General features: G+C 36.3%; 1 protein-coding gene across 1 annotated transcript in view; it reads right to left on the bottom strand.

Annotated features, from left to right (window-relative positions):
• LOC148944529 (actin nucleation-promoting factor WASL-like) overlaps positions 1-23,388 on the bottom strand; it is a 62,334-nt gene that overhangs the window by 15,054 nt on the left and 23,892 nt on the right. Inside the window, exons 5-7 of the mRNA XM_089099691.1 lie at positions 20,062-20,203; positions 17,355-17,628; positions 13,498-13,697 (exon numbers count right to left, since the gene is read on the bottom strand). Coding sequence (XP_088955817.1) covers positions 13,498-13,697; positions 17,355-17,628; positions 20,062-20,203 — 616 coding nt within the window. The remainder of the gene's footprint in view (positions 1-13,497; positions 13,698-17,354; positions 17,629-20,061; positions 20,204-23,388) is intronic.

Raw genomic sequence — 23,388 nt, 5'->3', positions numbered from 1 at the left:
TGTATATTAAACTGACAATGCATATTCATTTGTATTTTTGCAAACTATGTTCTGGCTTTGGGAAGGCATGGGGGTTTTGAGCCCTACTCATGTTAATTTTTGCTCGTTTTGACTTTAACTCGGTTATTTATTTAAATTTCTGTTTGTTTTGGGTTTCATTTATTTATCGAAGCTGATTTGTGGTAGTTTCACGCTTGGTAGATTATTTGATTTTATTTTTGCTTATTTTTGGTTTGAGTTCTTTACTTTTCTTTGAAAAACTTTTTTGTGGAAATTTTTTTTTTAATTTATTTCTGTTCGTTTTATATTGACTTAGTCTTTTCAGGGAAAAAGAAAATAATACTTTAAATGTTTTCGTTTTTTTAAGACTTTACACTTTGGCCTGCTATTTGTATGCTGGAGAAAAATTTTCAGCAATTTTTAACAACACAAACCCTTTTAAAAATCTGGACGCAAATAATAGTGTTTTATTTAGTTTCATACCTCCTCTAATTGACCTGAAATAGAAAACTTGATACCATTCGCAAAAAAAATCTGCTTACTTTCTTTGATAGCTTGGATACACTTACGCTATTTTTATTTGGTTAAATTTTAAGAGCAGAAGTAGCCCCGAAAGTTTGAACATAATACCCTCAGTCGTTCTTGGGATACTACTGAGATGCCTTATTGGGGATTAGCATTAACACAGTGCATTTTGATTTAATCTTAAGGCAACATTTAGTTTTTAAACATCATGGGCAAATGGGAGGGTGGGCGTGAGACGGGGACTAGTTTCCCTCCAATCACTTTCGATTATTAAAAAGGGCATTAAACCTTTCTATTTTCCATCGAATGAACCCTTTTCGAAGTTCTTGCGACAACTCCTTCGATACGAAGTGCCCTGGTCTAAACTAAAAAAAAAAAAAAATATTAATAATAATACATGGTACCCCATCGATCTTTAATATAAAAATGTCAACCCTTCCAATCACTTTCGAATTTTAAAAAAGGCACTAGCCCTTTCAATTTCCAATCGAATGGCCCCTTTTTGAGTTTCTACGACAGCGCTTTCTATAAACACCTTATATGCCTCCAGGGTATAAATTACATCCCTTGCCCTGAGGGCTGTGAGAGGGTTGTCATCCTTAAATACCTAATTTCCAGAACTTTCAACTACGTTAAACAAAACGGCTATCTCAAAATTTTGATTGTATTTGTTTGGGGAAAAGATGGGCGTGAGAGGGGCGTTAGTTGTTCTCCAATCACTTTCAACTATTAAAAAAGGCAGTAGCCCTTTCAATTTCCAATCGAATGAAGCCTTTTGAAGTTTCTACGACAACACTTTCAATAAAAACCTTATATGCCCACAGGGCATAACTTACAACCCTTGCCCTGAGGGCTTGGGGGGGGGGGGGGTTGTAATTCTAAAAGACCAAATTTCCAGAACTTTCAACTACGTTGAATAAAACTGCTATCTCAAAATTTTGATTGGATGTGTTTGAGAAAATGGTGGGCGTGAGAGGGGGAGAGGGTTACTTGCCCTCCAATAACTTTAGACTATTAAAAAGGGCACTAGCCGTTTCAATTTCCAATCGAATGATTCCTTTTTTGAATTTTCTACGACAATCCTTTCTATAAAAAAAAACCTTATATGCCCCCAGGGCATAACTTACCACCCTTGCCCTGAGGGCTGCGGGGGGAGTGTAATCCTCAAAAACATAATTTCCGGACTTTTTAACTACGTTGAAAAAAATGGCTATCTCAAAATTTTGATTGGATGTGTTTGGGGAAATGGTTGGTGTGAGAGGGGTGTTAGTTATCCTCCAGTCACGTTCGACTATTAAAAAGGTCACAAGCCCTTTTAATTTCCAATCGAATGAGCCCTTTTTGAAGTTTCTACAAAATCAGTATCCATAAAAACCTTATATGCCCCCAGGCCATAACTTACAACCCTTGCCCCGGGGACTCTGAGGGGGTTATCATCCTCAAAGACCAATTTCTAAAACTTTTAACTACGTTGAACAAAATGGCTATCTAAAAATTTTGATTGGATGTGTTTTGGGGGAAAGGTGGGCGTGAGAGGGGGTTAGTTGCCCTCAAATGACTCGACCATTAAAAAGGGTACTAGCCCTTTGAATTTCCAATCGAATGAGCCCTTTTTCAAGTTTCTACGACAAAACTTTCAATAAAAACTTATATGCCCCAGGGCATAACTTACAACCCTTGTACTGAGGGATGTGGGGGGGGGGGGGGGTTGTCATCCTCAAAGATACAATTTCAGGACCTTTCAACAACTTTGAACAAAATGGCTATCTCAAAATTTTGATTGAATGTGTTTGGATAAGTGGTGGGCGTCGAAGGGGTGTTAGTTGCTTTCCAATCACTTTCGACTTAAAAAGGACACCAGCCATTTCAATTTCAAACTCAATGAGCCCTTTTTGAAGTTTCTACGATAGAACTATCTATAAAAACCTTGTGTACCCCAGATCGAAATTTCAAATCCTGGCTTTGAGGGCTCTGGGGGGGGGGGTGTCATCCTCAAAGACAAAATTTCAAGAACTTTCCACTACGTTGAACAAAAGGGCTGTCTCAAAAGTTTGATTGGATGTGTTTGGGGAAAATGTGGGCGTGAAAGAGGGGTTAGTTGCCCTCAAATCACTTTCGACTATTGAAAAGGGCACTAGTCCATTGAATTTCCAATCCAATGAGCATTTTTTGAAGTTCTACGACAACCCTTTCTATAAAAACCTTATATGCCCCCAGAGCATAACTTACAACCCTTGCCCTGAGGGATGTGGAGGAGTGTCCTCCTCAAAAACATAAATTCTATCTGGAAATCAACTACGCTGAACAAAATGACTATCTCAAAATTTTGATTGGACGTGTTTGGGGGAATGATGGGCGTGGAAGGGGTGTTAGTTGCCTTCCAATCACTTTCGACTATTAAAAATGGAACAAGCCACTCCAATTTCCAATCGAATGAGCCCTTTTCAAAGTTTCTACGACAACTCGTTAGACACTATGTACTCCGGTCTAAAAAAAAACAAAAAACAAAAAAATAATACTTTGTGCCAACATCGTTCTTTACTTGGGCAGCGCTGTTGCGCTGCCTATGATATAGTTTAAAGAGGTATCTTTCACCTGTCAAGGTAGTTTCAACGCTAAACATTTCAACGCTAAACTTCCTACCAAATTTTGGATCTCTCAGTGGTCCCCATTCAGTTCTCTCAATCTCTCAGTGGTTTTCAGTCAGTAAACATCTAAAAAGCTGAATATATGAACAAATGAATGAATATTTATTTCCCATAATACACTTAAACAACAAAATGCGATGGAGTATTATGAAAATAAAAGAAAGAAAAAGAACGAACTATGAACACATAACATAAACATCAAAACAAAATCAAAATAGAGTCGTTTTCCAGGGGTGTTAAGACGACCAGTTTGATAAACCTTCAAAATGAGAGTCCCCTACAAGGAGGGGCTCCGTAACACCGAAACGTTGAACCACATAACCGTTTCTAAACCATCTAGGGATTTGTAGAAGGTTAGGTAAACTTAAAGCAAACTTAGAGTAAGATTTGCGTAGATTGCTTATCAACTTTGGTTAAAACGTCCCATCAAGCTGGGCAGGGAGAGCGGCATTATTATAAATGGTCGGGGATGTTATTGCTCCTTGTTTTATACCAACGTAAACTGGGAGGTCTTCTTCAGCGAACGAGACATCGAGTTTCAACCGAACTTTCAGATGGTGATACATGTAGTAAGGAGGTACTATAACGTCCAGGCTAACACCGCGGTTATATAATTTAAACATTGCGTGAGAACGGAGAAGGGTCCCGAAAGTATTGGTCTCACCCCATGCACCTAATATGAACTTCTTCCCTAACGTCTCTGCATGTTGAAGAATGGAACAAACACTTTGTAAGGCATGGAAAATATATAAAACCAACTTAAGCTCAGACTGAAATGAAACCCAAGCTCATTTACCCGATCTACGATCAAAACTCAAAAATCTTCGCAAAAACACTAGAAACCGTGATGGGCCTATACGAAGAGCAAAAAGAATGCGGTTTTCGCTAATTTAGGATAAGTGTTACGACAACAAGACACATACAATCAGAAACAATACCAATATTAAAAATGATCTGAAAAAGTAATGATAAATGACTATATAAAGTATCACTCCCGGCCGTAAGGTGCTGTGCACATATACTGTCCGCTCCCGCAGAAAACTTTTTTCATAAGTTTATGCACTATCGCCTTAATACCAGACGGTGTAACCCCAACCCCATTAGGTCTCAGTTTGGAAACCAGAAGCTCGGACAACTGTGCATCAAAAACACTTTCAACTTTATTATTTGGCTTTTTAAACTGATTCTCAAAATGGGAAACCCATTTTGAAATTGGTATAAATTGGGGACCATCACCAGAATGCACAGTTTTATGAAACCGGAATTTCCAAAGAGACTGTGGGTCATTTAAAACTTTGTCAATGTTTACGGTTTTAATAGCAGCTAGATGCTGTTCAAGGACCTTATGGCACCTTTTCTTTGTAGATAGTCATACAGAGTTGAGTACACCCAACCTAGGCCATCCGCATTCAATCCATAGACACAATCAACACTTAGCACTTAAGCACGCATTTACGAGAGAAGTATTATTCGGCCAGCCAGACTTTTCAGTATTGCTTCTAACTTTTTTCACGAGGATTGCCGCTTTATCAGCACACTTAAGAGCATAAATAATTTCCTCACAGTATGCGTTAATTTGTAGTCATAGCTCACTAATACTCCAACCTGTAGTAATTTGAAGAAAATGAAATGGAAACTTAAACTTGCTTCAGACATGGTCACGCGTAGCTTAAAACAACGGCATCTTCAACTCCTTCTAAATTTTCTGCTAGTACTATTTAGTTCTGGCTCGGTTTTCCTGTTTGCAGGTTAGTGTGACAGACAATCGTAAAGGAAGAGGGTTAGCGTAGGTACCATGGTCATGAGACACAGTTATATGGTGGAAAAAAAACTTCCAAAAAATAGCACGTAATCGAGTATAGATGTCAAACCAGCAGTATAAATAAACGTAAACTCCTTATATTTCATTAGAATCAAGAACGAAGAGGGTAGCATGTCTCTAGTTAAATCATTATGTAGGCAATTCATACCTCCCAGATCAAAATTGAAATGTATGATGATCTGACGTCTCGGGAATGACCTAAGTATCTTCTTAGCATACTTGGTCAATTTACGACAAGCAGAGGGAAAAAGAGTGTCAGATTCTTGATCACCATAATTAGTCGGTAGGTATACGTTTATTATTGCTAAATCACTGATGACAGCTGCAATAAAAAGAACACTTAGTTCAATGTTTTCAACCTGAAACCGACTAATTACAGCAAGGCCACCGCTTGGACGACCTCAAGAGTTACATCGGATCGCAATTTAAATTGGAGTTGACACCATATTCTGAACTTTTAATAAAGAAAGTCGCTTGGTCGAAAGGAAGTATTTTTACAGACACACCAGTCTGTGATTCTGGACGAGAGTCTCAATAATTTGGAGCTTTGGGCTCACTCCAGCATTAATGTTCTAAGATATGACAGATAAGTCGGTATAACTAGCCATGGTTAGTGATGTTATTACCGCGCGACTTTTCTAGCATCAGTTTACGATTTTTGGGACTTCGATACGAGTAGCAATTGTGCTTCTTCAACTTACAGAAGATGCAACAAAGTTCATTACGGCATGGCGATTCACGCGAGGATCTATAACCTCCTTGAGCACAATGGGAACAAACCTCAGCGTTGCTAAAGTCTTTCGTCAAATGTCCATCGGATTGATGGCAATTGTAGCATCTTTTAGGAACGAAATGGAAAAGTTCAACCCGGTGCACCTCACACCCGATCTTAACTGGGTTTGATAATGCATCATCTAGATCAGCTTATGACGAGAAGAACAGCTTAAATGTGCGGGATTCGCCAGATTTTTCAGTCTTGGTGCAATTGGGAAAGGCTGAATGTAGCTAACTTTCGAATTCTGGGAGAACTTGCTTGATGATACCTGTGAATTGCTTAGATCACACACTGACAGCTATCTCTCGATCATTGGCTTTGAACGAACTGGCTATTTTACCTGCTAATGGTTTACTGTCCACGAGAACTTTGAAATCCGATCTGCCCCTCCGAATCTCAATAGCAGACTTATCAGAAATCGTACCGCAAGCGGAATCTGTAACAGACTTTCTAGCCTCAGCCGCACTGAGGGTTTTGAGGGGATTCTTCACCACGACTGAGTAAAGAAGGTTGGCCTTACCGGATTTCTCGACGGAGCTGTGGTCTACAGGAATGGGTAGCTGCTGCATATGTATAACCGCTTTCTCAACTTTTTTGCACATCTCATTAATTTTGCTTATAGCATAAACACCAACTAACTCTGACGAAGCTGGAACTTCCGCAGGATCATAAATTACGAATTTAGGTACGCCCTTGTGGTCATTAGCACATCTTTGCAGCATTTTCCTAATGTCTACCACATTGTCTTCTTCTTTCGCATGCTTTACGCAACATTCTTCGTAAGAAGCCAACTCAAATAAAATCTTTTTTGCTTCGAGGATAGCCTCCTTCTCGAAAAACTGCGCGCAAGATCGTATCAACGAGTCCGATTTAATTCCTGTCTGCATTGAACGGGTGATGTAATTAAGCAGCACATTATGCAAAAATTCAACACTCATTGCCGCACCGTATTCCAAAAGAAATGTCCGTTTTCAGTCCAAGTCGGTATCGGTGGGAAAAATAACAAGATGAATAAATGCACAAATAAGCGATTGTTATCTATTCCCCGCAGTTTAAGGGAGACACACTCCCGGCAGTTACTACGACGCTTGCCACAGACTACCTCCCCTCTCCTGCTCACTTATTAGTGCAATTTGCGATAATAACTAACCAATCAATCAAAATGATTTGACAATAATTGCCGCAGGATTAACTTGTTGGAATGCTGAGTAATAATTCAGCTATAAATTTATTCAGGTCTGTAATCCCTTGCCAGATATTGCGAAATCTAACACGCTTTTCGGAGATTAAAACTCACTGAAAAAAGCTTACTGGTTTTATATTTAATATCCAATTCTAAACATATGTTTTCACGTTAAACTCACAATGAATATCAATACAGAGTACCTTGTGGATAAGAGATCAGCACTGTACCCAAGGCCATTTCCTAAAGCACTCTTGAGGATCAATAAATTCTGAACAGATCCGGTTATACTTAGGACGTGGCCATAGAAAAAATACTATTAACTACTTGCGCAACAAGTTCTACGCTTCATTGGACGCAGTGAATTGTATTATTATCGGCGGCTTAGATAACTGCACGCTTAGAGTCAGCGTGGATAGGATAATTGACTCTCAAACAGGTACAGGTTTCTATTTTAAGTATCTAGAAATTACTATCAAGATGACGGAATCTAAACTCCAACAACAGATTTTAAGGAAACTAAGTGAGATGTCAACTAGAGCTTAAGAAATTGGATCCCCTGTGCAAAAAAGTAGGAAAAATATCGGAAATATAGAGGCAGAAGTTCGTGAGCTGAAAATTAAAATTACAAAGAATAGAAAGATAATGGATAGAATTAAGGCGGATCAAACAAAGGTCTAATGTGATACTCAACAACTTTGACCTAAGGATAAGGGGTTCTAGTCTAAAAAAGGATATTCTTAGATACTTCAACGAAATAGTAAGAGCTGTCAAGTTTCTGCAGACAGATATCAAAGATATTTTTCGTTTTCCTTCACACCTGAAAGTCGGACCAGTCGTAATTAAATTTGTGTCTTCAAAAAATCCGTATTTACTTCGGCTGCACTTTTCAAAAGGTTTCATTTATCAGTAACTCCAGATTACACCTCATCGGAGTAGTTAGCGCTTAGTAGGTTGATAGTAGTTATCGAAGCCACGCGTAAGTAAGACCATTCAGACTCAAAGCTGAGGGGCGTGGGACTTTTTGTGGGGGTTAATATTTTTGTATATGGTAGAAAATTGAGTAAAATGAAAGAAATTGATCGAGAACAGTAAAATATTAAAGCAGTAGAGCAAATGAGAACCCATAGTCATCGGAGTCTTGACATAAATCTTAAAATGCAAAAGGGCAATGAAGAGATGGACAATGCAAGCTTAATCAGTAAGGAAAGATCAAGACCAGTCGCGCCCCTGGGGCAGTTACTGAAGTTCAGTCAGGAAAACGTACGCGTGATGAGATGGCTAACCCCTATAATGATTTAAATGAACCTGGGACATCTTACGCTCGTACAAATACGGGGGAAACAAGCGAAGGCGTGGGTTTCTCGGATATTGTGAAGATAATTGGGGTGGTAAGCCAAATAGGGAAAGTCTGAAGCCACGGGCTTTTAAACAAAGAGACGCCAGTTAGAGATAATGATTTGACGTTCGTCGGATAAAGAGGGCCATGAGCAATGTAAAATAAGGTTAGCTCATTGGAATATGCAAGGATATGATAATTTTAAACTTGAAAATTTATTTAGTGTAGGGGAATAGGGTTTAGTGTGTCTTGTTGAAAATTGGAGAGAAGAGCCGTTTTACCGTGAGAGATTGGTCATATAATGTTTGGAGAAAGAGAAGTTGAAATTATCAGATTTATGGCCGAGTATCAGTGCTAATAAATTGTGGTTTTTTCATAAATATATCCAGTCGGAATCGAAATCTGAAAATATCGTTTGGATAAAAGCATCAGTAAGAAAGAGTTGTTTTGTTTTTATTTGTGGAGTTTACATACCACCGGAAAATAGTAGTAGTGAAGATACGTGGGGACATTTAAGTTGAGGGACGTATTGTTATAAGAGAGTGTTAGTTCACCATAAATTTGTGTTTTTAAGTGACTTTAATGCCCATTTTAGCAATAATATGGCGAAGTTTTGCGGTTTTTTGCTGCCTGGGGATCGTCTTCTACTAGGTTTTGGAGGGAATGAAGCATGTGATTCTAATGCTAATCAGGAAGGAATGGAGGTAAGACCAAGCAAGGGGCATACTAAGAAGACAAATAAATGGGGTTTGTTGTTATTGCTTTTTTGTGGGATGGAAGATTTAGTGATTTTAAATGGAAGTGTTGGGAAAAATAAATGTAGGCCAGTTTAAATATTTTTCGGTTATTGCCCCAAGTTTGGTGGATTATATTTTGTTAGAGTTGTCTCTCTTGCTGTCGTTAGGGCGTTTCAGAGTAATGGAAGTGGCAGGGCAGACCATGTGCCAATTTAGACTTCGGTAGAAATAATAGTATGTAGGAAATTTAGGGCTATTAAAAAAGGAATTACATTAAAAAGTGAAGATGAAAGGTTTGGGGTTTTGTCTCGGTTAAGAGTAAAGGATGTAGACGAAGAAAGATTTATTAAGATTATTAGTGAAGAAAGGGTAAAAGAGAAGTTGGAAAAATGTAACGAAAAAATACGGAAGGAGGAAATTGATAAAGGTACAGATAATATATGTTCAGTAGTGAGGAAAGTAAGCCTTAAGAGCATGGATAAGAAGAAGCCCTCCAGTAGCTTCAAGGTCTGAGTGTTTAGAAAAGTAGGAGAGGGGAGCAGTCACCTAGAACAACATTCAGACCAACTTAGGAGTCCAATTTGCTTCCATTGCAAGAAGCAGATTATGACTTGATAGACCCAGTGGATCCAAAATGGAGTATGGATTTTATTGAAAAAGATGAAAGAACATCGGTACCTGGTCCCGATGGCACACCAACATCAATGTGGACACAGGGAAGAGCTTATTTGCTTCAAATCGGGTCATTACTCTTCACAGTTATTTTAGTGATGAGGATTTGGCCGCAGAAGTGGACTCTGTCGATTAGGGTTCTATTACATAAAACGGAAGATACAAGTGGCCATGATAATTACAGAGGGATCCATCTCGGTGCTGGTTTGCCAAAATGACTTTGTAAGGTAGTAGTATAGTATGTTGAAAAGACGGTTATGTTGGAAAGAGGTGCTTAGTAAGGTTAAAGCAGGTTTCAGAGAAGGATATGGGACTGTAGACCATATTTTTATTAGTGAATAATTATAGGAAGGCCAGAAATGTCGTTTGTATGCAGCATTTTTGGGCTTGAAAGGTGCATTTGACGATGTAAAGGTGGTGCCGATTCACAAAAATGTAGGGGGCGGGGCAAGGATAGTAGGGGGGAGGGGTAAAAACGACAAGTTAGCCATGATAAAATAGAAAATAGCTACGAAATAGAAATAAGAAGGTATTTTTCAAAGTCTAAGGGGGGCGGCCCCCTGTCCCCTAATTGCCACCCCAGGATGCACATAGAATGCTACTTATGAGGAGTCTATTAGAGGCGGGTTTTCTGATTGTTTTTGAAACTATTTTAGTAAAAATTTTCAGGACAACGAAATTAGAGGTTAGGGTTGGTAGGAATTTTTCTAGGGTAGTACAATACAAGACAGGAGCAAAGCAGGGATGTACCCTATCGCCTAGGTTATTTAGCATTTATATAAATAGCAGGGAAAACTTTATGGATGAGAAGGGGCCAATGAGACATTGATGTCAAGGATATGCCTCTTCGAGATGACATAGTTTTAGTTGCAGATACAGATCAGAAGTTACATAAGTTATTTAATTTATTACAGGAATTTTTATTAAATAAGAAACTTGAGTTGGGGCCCCCTTGAGAAGGGGGCCCCAATGTAGACATTGGATGTGTCAAGGTTATGCATGCCCCTCTTCGCAGATGACATAGTTTTAGTTGCAGATACAGATCAGAAGTTACATAAGTTATTTAATTTATTACAGGAATTTTTATTAAATAAGAAACTTGAGTTGAATATTGGTTAAAAAAAAGAAGTAGTTTTAGTGTTTAGGAGTGGTTGTGAATTGAGTGAGGAAAATAAGTGGAAAGATGGATGAGAGTGTGGGTCATGTGATGTATGAGGGTGAATAATAAATTAAGTTGAGATATGAAGCGTGTAGAAAGTGTATATTGATGAGAGATGGCTAGTGAATGTAATGAGGGATGAATGGTTTGCAAGTATTAAAAATTTAGGTCAATTTCTCAGGTTGGCAATGAAGCATAGAAGTAGATTTTTGTGCTTTGTGTTTTTCTTTGTTTATGTTATGTTTATAATAATAATAATAATTTGTTTTTAACCACATCATTTACAAAAATGATAATTGTGGAATATAAAGAAAAAAGTAGATAATACACTACATACATGAGTACATAAAACTTAAAAACTTCGCAAGAGCAGAGTAACCAAAGAAAAGAAAAACGTTCAAGATACAAAAAAAACTACAGCAAACGAGTAAGGCCACTGTGGACTGGCAGATACTTACACGTAGACTGGGGTAGTTTGCCGGCAAGTTCCGTAAGCCCTGACCCAATATCCGGAAGACCGTAAACAGACATGAGATTCCGATTTCTATACCATGGAGGCAGATACAATAGAAAGCGGGAAACCGGAAATAATATGAATGAAGTGATCTGATGTCTTTTTGGTGAAGAATAGGGTAAATTCTAGACAGAAACAAAACCAAATGATCTGTAAAAACCGAATATAATTTAGCAAGAGACTTTCTATTGTATCTACCTCGATTTGCAACAATTTTGGAATAACTTAACTTAATTTTCTTCTTGCAATCAGCGACGACAAGCTTTCGGAAAGAAATGTCAATGTAATGTCAAATGTTATGTAATGTCAATTACTTAAAAGTGAATTTTCTTTTTTGATTTGTATTGCCATGACCCTAGGACTTTTAGCACAAAACAATTACTTACTTACTTACTTACATACCAGAATTCAAATATTCACACAAAAAAAAGTTTTGACTGCTCGAAATGGCAGTCTGCCATGGGCAGACTGAACCGTCACCTCTGGCGAAAACCGAACATCAGTCGCACAACGAAGCTGCGGATTTTCAACGCCCTCGTCGGCTCTGTGATGCTCTATGGAGCTGAGACGTGGCAAGCTTTAGCCGCAACCCTCAAGGCAATTGATGTATGTCAGTCGAAGAGCCTGAGGAGGATCGAAGGTCTACGATGGTTCGACTTTGTCAGCAATGAGAAGCTGCTGCAGCTCACCAAGCAGTCTCGGTTTTCGACCCAAGCAGCCGAGCGAACACTATGATGGTTCGGACACCTACTTCGAATGCCTCCACACATACCTGCGAAAACAATCCATGACTTTGACCCTGTCAAAGCTGGTTGGGAGTGACCTCGCGGCCGACCGAAAAAACGATGGTCTGACAGCCTCTCCGAATTCCTGACGATGGCAAATATCAGGCTGAGTGATGTGCAAACCCTTGCGATGGACCTAAGTGGATGGAGGAGGCGGACGTCACTCTCTACGCCAAGCAGCACCCGGTAGGAGACATCAGTCAAAAGTAAGTCAAGTCAAGAAATGGCAAACATAACTTCTATTAGCATATTAGTTTTATTTTTTATGCAAAGTGATTTACAAATACATTACGAAAAAGTTATTAGCTATGCACTGATACAGAATGAGACCACGTTTTATAAGTATTTCAACAATATACATAGAGAAATTTGACAAGTAGCCTACATACCGGTAAGTAAAATATTAGATTGCTCAGCCAAAAATAATAGCATATCCATCCCTGGCTAATATCAATCAGAGCCTAGTAGTGTTACCGAAAATTCTGAACCGCACTAGGGAAAATCATTCACGCTAACCGTCGCATGAAGTCCTACAATTTTGAGAAACAACTTAAGTTATTCAAGCCAGAGATTTCAATGCATGCATTTTTTTGGATACGCTAGAATATATCAGCGTATATAACAGCTCGTGTTACGCAGAAGTTTTCGTCAGTTTATGGATTAACTATGACATGAAGCATAAATTAAAGTTGCTTCAAACACGGGAGACTCAAACACCCTGTAGATAAAACTTAATATTTTCTTTGACACATCCGGGATCCCGCCATTCAAGGCACGTAAACAAGCCGTTAGTCTTTTAAGTAATATAATCGCGAAATTTTCGTAGATATGATTTTGAGGTAATCAAGAAAAAAAACTTTAACTAAATTGAAAAGAAAGAAAAAAGAAGGTTCTTAGTTTTGGATACTGTTTGCAAGAAAACCGTTCTAAATTTTGTAAATAATGAGCTTCTCTCGCCTTTTGCCGACAATGAATCATTTAAAACGGGGATTCTTTTTAATAAAAAAAAAAAAAAAAGCCAAATTTTCACTACCGATGTAGATTTGTTTGTCCAAGCTTGGCAAATTTTTGCCAAATTATATAACTCGATTCTGACCTATGGATGGATGATAGATAGACTTATCTATCAACAAATGAAATTGACATCATTTTTATACAGTCCTAAATAGGGCTTATCCCAGATTTCCCCCTCAATCACTCGGACAATCTGCCTTGGCTTTTTCTCCAATTAGCCATGATTTTAATTCAACCTTCTGATCACATGAATCAGTCTTAATTAACCAGTTTGGCTAGCATAATTGCGAAAATCGTTAGCCTTAAAAAGAAAGTGAAAAGTACCTTAAGCGTGGCACCTCCACGAATTGCTTCCATTAAAGCGCCTCTTGAGTCAGATTGCACCTCAGGGGGTACAGTAAGTTTTGGCTGACTGGGTACAACCGTTGGCAGAGGTGGTGGAGCTGGTGCAGTAATCAATGATCCAGAAGGAAGCGGGGGAGGAGGTGGCGGAGGAACCCCAGCTGCAACCGGAGCAGGTGGAACTAGACAAAGAAAACTCATAAAATAAAGCCTTTTTTAGTCAAAATTGAAAAATACATTAAAATAAATGTTATATATAATAAAATGCTAAATACACAAACACTGCTTAAAAACGCTTAATTTTCATTAGGCATGCGGTGATTACGACTGGTAATGATCTGCAGAAAAGCTTTAGTCTTTAGAAAGAAAAACTAAATCTTAATATTTCTAGGATTTTCTGGAGACTTCATTTTGGAACAACTGTACAATATGTTAGCAAATACAATCGTTATAACCTAAATAAAAAAAAAAAAAAGAGCAATCTGGTGGTTTAGATCTGTGTGATAGAATTCTAAATGTGTTATTTTTAAACACTGACTTCATTTTGTCTTATGTTTATTCAGTGTTTCATGTGTATATTCAGGCTGCCGCCTGATACTTTGGAGAAAAAATTGTTATATAGCCCGTGCCCCTTGACTCTTCTCCGGATGTGGATCCTCCCCCCCCCCCCTCCTCATAAAAGTACTGGGGCTACGTCAGATAGTACCCGAGCTCTCGTTAGACAGACGCAAGTGAGTCCAGTCATAAATGAACTAAAACCCAAATTTAACATAGTGACCTTCTTTTTTAAATTAATCATAGTATAATTAGCCAAAAAATGTATATCTGCAGCACTTAACAGTGCAAGGTATATGAAAAAAAAACTAATTTTCAGAAAGTTTTAAAGACGCAATGTATCACATTTAGTTAAAATACTTTCCGTTCTGTTGAGCACAGGTTTGGTTTTACTTGAGATGATTTGATATTTTGTCTATACGAGATACTGTATTTACACTCCGGAATAAAGGTAACTGCTCCCAACTCTAATAGAACACAACTCAGATTCTTGTGTCATTTATAGGTAGGTAAATAGAGAAAAAGGCGCTCTCGCTAAGCATGGCATTACCATGGCAACGTGAAGTAGAGTTTTAATTATTCCCTTATAAGACTGGTGCCGTAAATTCTGGACTGGCAAGAATCTACGAAAAAAATTACGAAAAGCTAGCATGCGATAATACTTAACTTGAGGCTTTATATATATATATATATATATATATATATATATATATATATATATATATATATATATATATATATATATATATATATATATATATATATATATATATATATATATATATATATATATATTATATATATATATATATATATATATATATATATATATATATATATATATATATATTTTTTATATATATATATATATATATATATATATATATATATATATATATATATATATATATATATATATATATATATATATATATATATATATATATATCATATATACTTTATTTGTTTTATTATTATTATTATTTTACTATTATTATTATTTTATTACTCTTCTTAGTTCTCTTATTTGATAGGGTGTTAATATTAAAAGCTTAGAATTTCTAAAGAATTACAAATATAATGGAATTGTCCCAATCGTGGGCTACTCTCACTAAGTTATCGCCAATGCTTATTGACCGTTTTGTTCTTAATTTTACAGTTTTTCTCCCACTTTAGAAACTTAAATATTTATGTTGTCAGTGGTGGTACGACTTCGGCTTTAGTTTTCATCGACAGTATGAGAGGCTTCTTCTATATCAACAACCTCTGAATAGAATCACAACTAAATTTACTTCTTGACATTTCCAGTATATCTTCAAAGTCGAATGAGTCAGTTGCGAAGCCAAAAATACTTACTGTACACGTACGCCTCCAACATATCTTAACGCATCTAATATATATTGCTTTCTGTGGACATTTTTTTTACTGTCCGGTGCAAAGAGTATCGAAGTTATAAAAGGAGAAACTGACACTAATCTTGACAAAACAAATTCGACAACGCCATTTAGCATTTAGTGTTTCTTGACATTTTTTCAGTGTAATAATAAAGAAAAATTAGTGTAATTGGCAAAAGTTGTGTAGTAATAAGTGTCTGAACTAAGTTTCTGAGAAAAACACATATACGAATCTTGGCAAAATTCTAAGAAACACCAAACGCTAGATAGTGTTGGAGATTTTTTTGTCGACACTAGCACCAGTTTCGATCCCTACAAGTTGCCTATTCGCTTTGGTCCGCTGTACATTCTTTTTAAGGGACTAAAATCAATCATTGTGAATATATTTATAAATTACTCATTATAATACATTATAATGTATTACAATAGTTTATAAATTATTATAATACATATATAATCATAATTAAGACCCGACCAATCTGGATTTTTGGGGTCCGAAACCGATATATCGGCATCGCACCGATACGATACCGATATAATATGCGAAAAAAAACCTTACCTCAGGTTTAAACCCCCAATTCTCTGCCCATATTCATACTCACATGTTTGTCCCTGGTCTATTATACGCCAAAGAACAACCGCAAATACTCACTTTGGATTCCCAAACGTAAACAATTTACAAGGAATGCTGAATTTTATTTACCTATTCTGATTAGCAGCTTCTGAGCACACAAAAGAAATGGCGAATATTTGCTGAAGTGACAAGAAAGAATTTAATCAAAGAAGTCTGTTTAGTTACATTAACACAAATACGTGAAAATCTGACTGAAAGAAGTGTAAGATATGTATTGAAATTGATTATTCAAATCCAAATTTTAATAGCAGGACTTTGAACTTTAATCATTCACATATTAATGTGATAACTTCAATTTACATTCATATGATATGGCGTCTTACTAACGAATCCATGGTAGGGACAGTGGACACAGGGGTGTAGCTAGAGTTTTAATTTTGGAGAAAGGATTTCAAAAATGTGTCGACAAAACAGTCCAGTACGCCGACAAACGCGGACCCATGAGCTATATTTCCAAGTTATATAGGTAAATTTTTCAAGGTGTTGGCACGAGGCGGCGACACCTTGGAACCTCCCGCCTCCCCTTATTTCAACACCCCCTCTCCCCCTTAGCTGCGCCCCAGACTGGATACCATGGTTTTGACCGATTTCATCTCGGATCTTTCACCCACGCAAGTGAACATTCGTTAAACATAAACCGCATGGTTCATTGTATTCTTTTCAGTTGTTTTGGTAGATGTACCTTCTTGAAGTCACCGTAAATTTAGAACGTTGCTGCACCAGGTGTGTATTGACAATAAATATACTTTGACTCATCGCTACTGCTCTCTCCACCATGGTCAGACTTAGCTTGTAGCTCCACCCCCCAATGACTGAACAGGCAAAATTACCTGAAGAACTCCGGTGCCATCTTCTGAACAAATTGCACATAATATATATATATATATATATATATATATATATTATATATATATATATATATATATATATATATATATATATATATATATATATATATATATATATATATATATATATATATATATATATATATATATATATATATATATATTTTGCCGATATCCGATAATGACACTGGCCCTCATATCGGCTCGATAATATCGGTCGGACCCTAATCATAATAATACATTATAATCATTATAAATTAATCATTATATAATGTAAGCTTCAAAGATCTCATTGGGTCCTAGCGCTTCGGTCCACAACTTCATTTCAATCCTACTGCCCTGCATTTCTATCAAAACATTCAATACACGTTTTAAAAGGATGGTCTTTTGCAAGGCATAGCACATTACCTGCGTAAGAAGAAGGAATACTTGGAGCCGTGTGTTTAGGAGCTTGCTTAGATACTATTCCCCTTGTAGGAGGAGGAGGGGCTTGTTGTCGCGCTGGAGGGGGAGGCGCACTCCTATTGACTTGCGGCGTGGCTGGTCCTCGGGTTGGCACCGGTGGGGGAGCTGGCTTAGAAACTTCTCTCATAGCAGCTTCAACGCCACCTCGTTGACTAATGAAGTCATAAATAAAGTTTCTGGTTTCAGAGTCAGCCAGTTGGTCTTCCGTAATTCCAGCCTATAAAAATCAAACACAAATTTACAAGCCTGTTAAAGATGATGGGGCCTATAGCATTTTTTTCTAGGCCCCTAATAGACTACTGCAGATCCTAATTCCTGAGTAACCCTGGAAAACAATTTTCTAAAAATGAATCCCTCGAGGAATTCAAACCGGACCCTTTCCATAGCAATAATTAAGACAGCATAGGTTATTCATAATTAAACTTTACTTGACATGTTAGATGTCTAGTATATAAAATATACCCAAGAGTGAAATCAGCTGGAAAGATAATCGAAGGATTATAAGTTTAATAAATAAATACACATAAGGGTGGAAATATAAATTCTGAAAAGGGTGGCGTTTCGTCTTGAAAATCCGAAAACTAGAGAGTTATTTGAAAAAAAGAGGATAGAAAAATAGTTTGAAAAATTTTTGGAAAATAAACGAAATTCTTATTTGTAGAATAGTATGTTTCTTACTAGAAAAATAAGAAACCCAAGTATACAATAAAAGGTAAAGAAACTGACAGATACAGTGTTTTTCAAGGCATCTTTCAGTGAAAATAACCAAAAAAAAGGTATTTTTCAAAATCTAAGGGAGAAGGTAGGTCAAGTTTTAATTGAATGCAGTCGCAACAGAAACACACTTTGATTTCGTTCTTGTGACGCAGGGGGAGGCTAAGTGTGACCTAGGCGGACATTCAATATAGGGGAAAGGGAATGCCTCCCCCCCCCCCAATCGGTACCCTCAACAGACGCGAAAAATTCAAGTGACAAGAAAATCATTGGAAAATCCTATATCAACACTAAATTTGTTCCCAACTACTGTCTACTGATGGTGTGTCTTTGTTTCACCATATTCATCTTGTCAATTGAAAAATTGCTGTTTCAAGCTTCCGTCTTTTCCCATTAAAAAAAAAAATTATATATGTGACTTAAATCTTTACCCTTGTCAGTCAATCATAATTTTTTTTTGAAAGTTGAACAACGTTCAACTCGAAAAACTACGATTATGATACAAGATTGTCGCTGTTTTAGTCATAATTTGAATTTCATTCACAATTTTGGTTATAATGTAACCCGAGCATTATACAGATTATTTGTTAAACGATATTGTTGGGTATTGAACTAGCTAAGCTTAGTAAACCTAGCCAAATTAAACCACAAAGTTTGCAAAACTGTTGCGTCATTTTATGATCTGTTCTACATCTTTCTTTCGCACGGGATTTAAGCTTTTTTCTCTTTTTATTTGATATTTTCCCTATAGGTGGTCTCAAAGATGGCATAATACATCAAAACTTCTTCTGATTTAAACCACCTTGAGACTAACAGTTGTCATTTGAAAGTTTGATTGTAGATGGTAAACCAGTGGGGTAGTTAAAAAAAATTTATGGCCAGATTGGCCAATGGAGAATAAGAGAGATCCGCGAAAAACGCAATATTTTAATATAAAGAACAGGCCTATACTAGCAAAACAAGGCAGGTATTTCAAAACACCGTTCACAGTCCGTCTTAAGCCAGCAACAACAAAATTTTAAGTAAAACTAAAAAAGCGAAACCCGAAAGTACACTAAATACAACAATGAAAACTGTAAACAGTTGCTTAACCTACTGAAAGTGTAACGTCCGAAAGGTAACTAAAATAATATTTCAGTTTAGAATATCTGATAGTTTTAGGAGGTAGTTAGCTTTTTCATAGACTAACTAGATTAAAATTGCCACCTCTCACCAAGAATCAATTCTGATTCCTCCTAAAATGCCATGGGAAAATGCATGGTAAGCTCGAAAAGCGAGACCACGAAAGTGAGTGAGCTCGTGAGCTCGAAAATATGTGAGCTCGAAAATATGGCAATATCCATTTAACCTAACAAATAAGTAATCGGCTAATAGTAATCCTCCAAAATCTACATCTCTCTCGGCCAAATTCTCTTTCACTATATCTTTTCATGCATTTTCTTAAGCTTTCGTTCCCAGTCCAAGTCTGGACTATACTATTTGCATACTATTTTCACATGCAATAATCCATACTATACTATTCTTAGTATGCTTATTATACCTATTATACCATACATACTATACTTAGTTTTTTTTTACTTACTATACATACTTTATACATAATATACCATTCTTATGCATACATACATTTTGCATACTATACTATTTGCACATACAATAAAACTACACTATTTTTCTGCTATCCTGCGTTCTAATATATCAACCAAAGACTATAGTTTTGCTATTATTCAATAGCTGAGATTCAGCTCTATCCACCAATCGAATTATATTTTTTTTAATATGGTGTAAATGCTTTCTTAGATTAAAAATAAGTTGTAAATTGGTTGAAATTCGTTAGAAAAAATTACAATTTTCTTTTGGGTGCAACTCACAGCTTTCGCAAATTCGTTTCTTTTAGAGGAAATACATACCTTAAGGAAAAACTACCGGGGCTTACCAGATTGAAGAATGGCTTAAGTTGTTCATCAACATTTTCAAGAGCGAATCCTCGATTTGCGTCCCAGCCAACATGTTGAACATGCTGAAAATTTGTCGGAGCTCCAATGTCTTCCTTCCTAAGCTTCCTTGGTTTACTTTTTCTAAATAAAAACAGAGAAACACAAATTATATTTATAATACTTACAAATTAAGTGCTGTTTTACAAAGAGACGAAAATCTATTAGCAATAATTGAAAAAACTAAAAGGACTACGACTTGAACAATTGATCGTAGGTCGAAATAAATACTTTTTGTACAAGCATCAAATGCAGAGGGTATTATTTGATACATTTTTTCTAATTCTAGTTTATCTTGATTTGAATAGTTTGGGCAAGAGGGAGTTCCACAGGGTAAACTGAACTTAACATGGGGCCCCACAAAGGTCAATTGCAGCAATTCAACAGGGGGTAGGCGACATTTTTTCAAAGCTGAGATTTACAGCTCACCTCGCCAAACTAAGCAAGTTCTATCAACTGGACCAGTTCGATTTTTATCGACATTTTTGTCCTCGATATCAAAGGCAACGAAGCAGCATTGCCTTTGTGAAAAGCCATGTGCTTCCCATGTTTTTTGTGTTTTTTTACCATTGTATAGATGATGTGGTCGTTGAAACTGTGGAGGTGGCTCATTTGGTCAAAAACCACAATGATAAAACAGAAACTGTTCAAAATTTATTTTGTTTTCAGTATGGCACAAATGACGCTCTGGCCCTCAGGGAGTTAAAGTGGGTGGTAGACCCATTCTTAATGTTGGTAATTTCTGTTCGCCGTTCGTTTAGTCTGATTATTCAAAGTTAATTTCTGTTAGTCTAGGTTTCATCTATTCCTCTTTAGCAGTTGTTATTCTTGGTGAGATAATTCATTTTAATTTTTTTTCCTTTTAGGTAAAAAATTGTCATTAAATAAATCTTATTCGTTTCGAGTTTCACTGATTATATGAATTTATTTTTGCTCGTTTCAGATATTAATTTGATTTTTTTTTTAAATTAACATCTACAATTTTCTGTTTTAAAAGATATAGTCAAGTAGAAAGAGCTTTTGATATCAACATTGTAATATCATATCTTCGGTGGCTGAAGAGAACCTTCTTTGCAAATATTGCTGGTCTTATAGTTTTCGATATTTTACTTTACTGCAGTCCTCAGGTTTTATTCGTTCAACATATCCATCTATTAAGTTGTATTTTTGAAATTTACTTTTATTTCCTTTTTTCCTTTATTTAGGTTGAAAAATACATTAAAAAGATCTTAGAAACATGTGAAAATAGGTAAACTTTCCATTTTTTAATTAAGTTTGAATGATTATATAAGATAAGGACTAAGTAATGCTATAATTATGGCTAGATGAACAGATATATCGCAAACTAGTGAATCCAACGATATAAGTATCTCACTCTTTTGATGCAAGTTACTCGCTTCTGGAGATAAAAGTTAAGCTGTATTGATGCAAGTTCTTGGCTTGTTGCAAAATTCCATATTTGACAGGAACATAAGCCTTAGTAACAGCAAAAAATACAGCATATTTTTCAGGTTTTTTTTCAGTCTCCTATGAAGCATAACACCTATGTAAATACATTAGAAACTCTACCTAAGTACTCTGCAGTCAAATCAAGTAGCTAATAGGTAAATAAAACAATATTATTTTTTAAAGCACCCATAAAAATAACACAAGAATATTTTGAAGTTTATTTGGCCAAATTTTGGGTGTTTCAAGCAAAATAAACCTTAAAAATTCAGCGCCCGAAAACTATGACGAGGAAATCCTGGGCCCGTTTTCCATTTAGCATACAAAGCTAAAAAAAAAATAAAAAACGGTTTAATTCTGAATTTAACACGTTTCTTTACTGTATTCCTCTTTTCAATTATGTATCTGATTCCTTTAGGGTAATTAAGATTAGTGTCTGTAAACTAATCCAAATCAATGTAAAAGGGCCGATAACCAATAAGGTTATTTTGAAGACTATTGATTTGTTCTCATATTGTCCTCAGGTCTGTATCCGTGGCACTCCAATGGATTTTATCAATGAGCTGAAGGGTACCTTTGGAATCTGAGAGTAATATTAAGTTAAACTAAAACCAACAATGCTGTTTTTGAATTTCCTCTATTGGTTTTATACAGACTTGGTTCAATCAGTCTCTGCACAGAAATAAGCCTTACTTCGGACGATCATACTGATTTGTGTCGACTGCTACCCTTAAGGGTCTTCCTATCTATATTTTCTATAGCTTGACCCTTTTTCTGTGTGTTTGGCTGTGGAAATTCCAAATACTTAGCATATTTCAGCAAATATTTTCTCATATATTTACACCCAAACTCTAAGAAAACCGAGTCCTATTGACTGGTTAACAATGTTTAGAATTTTTTCATTTTTCTAAGCGAAAATATGTCTTTTTTAACAGACATTTGCTTCTTGATAACAGAAAAAAAAAATTTCTGTTTTTTCCCTCCCTGTGAAATTTGTTACGTCTGCCGTACCACCAGTAATCTCAAATAGGGCGCATTTGCGCTACTTGAAAGCTTTTTCAAGTTCACTGCACATTGAGTTTTTTAAATTGGCGCACTTTCAAAGTGAATTCTGTGAATTTCCAAAAAAGGTGATAACAAAGTGCCTTTTCACTTGGTTAATGGCGCTTTGGCGAATTTCCATCTGTATAGCTACGCTATCTTAAGCCAGACATCTAATGACACTGTGTACCACGCTTTGAATAGCGGATTAAAAGAGAGAAATAAAAATGACCTCGAATGTTTTTTTTTCATTGCTATCTCAATTGCAGCAGAGCTTGCAACACTTAGCTTGTAACATCATTCTTCCAATCTTGCAAAACAAGGAAAAATCTTAATATATATGAGGTGTATAGTATTCCTGTTATTTTTCCATTGCTAATAACTTTCCAGATTCTATTAATTTGTTTTTTCAGCTGTCCATATTCTTACCATAATTAGCCCACTTGTAGTTCTAGTACTGAGCAATTTATAGTTGGCTTCCACCCAAACACAAGAGCAGGGTTTTCTACTCGAAACACTGGCCCATAATCTCGAAAAGACTGAATTCTGAACTTGAATTGTCAAACATAAGTAATGCTTTTAAAAAACCTCAATGTAAAACCCCTCCCTTTCATTTTCATGTGTATTGTGGCTATTAAATCTTAGACAACACTGTGCTCAATTTTGAGTTTGGTAGCTTTGCAATATATATATAACATTCTTAAACCTTGAGTTAAATAAAAGCATCAAGGCTTTATGTCTTATCATAGGTCAAACCGAGACTTCTGGCTACCATTGAGTCA

This window comes from Artemia sp. Qi Xiang Cuo, chromosome 14 (genome assembly GCF_049724085.1).
Source record: "Artemia sp. Qi Xiang Cuo chromosome 14, ASM4972408v1, whole genome shotgun sequence".
Lineage (NCBI taxonomy): Eukaryota > Metazoa > Arthropoda > Branchiopoda > Anostraca > Artemiidae > Artemia > Artemia sp. Qi Xiang Cuo.
Note: the sequence above shows the minus strand (reverse complement) of the source record. Positions and strands in the feature narration are given on the sequence as shown.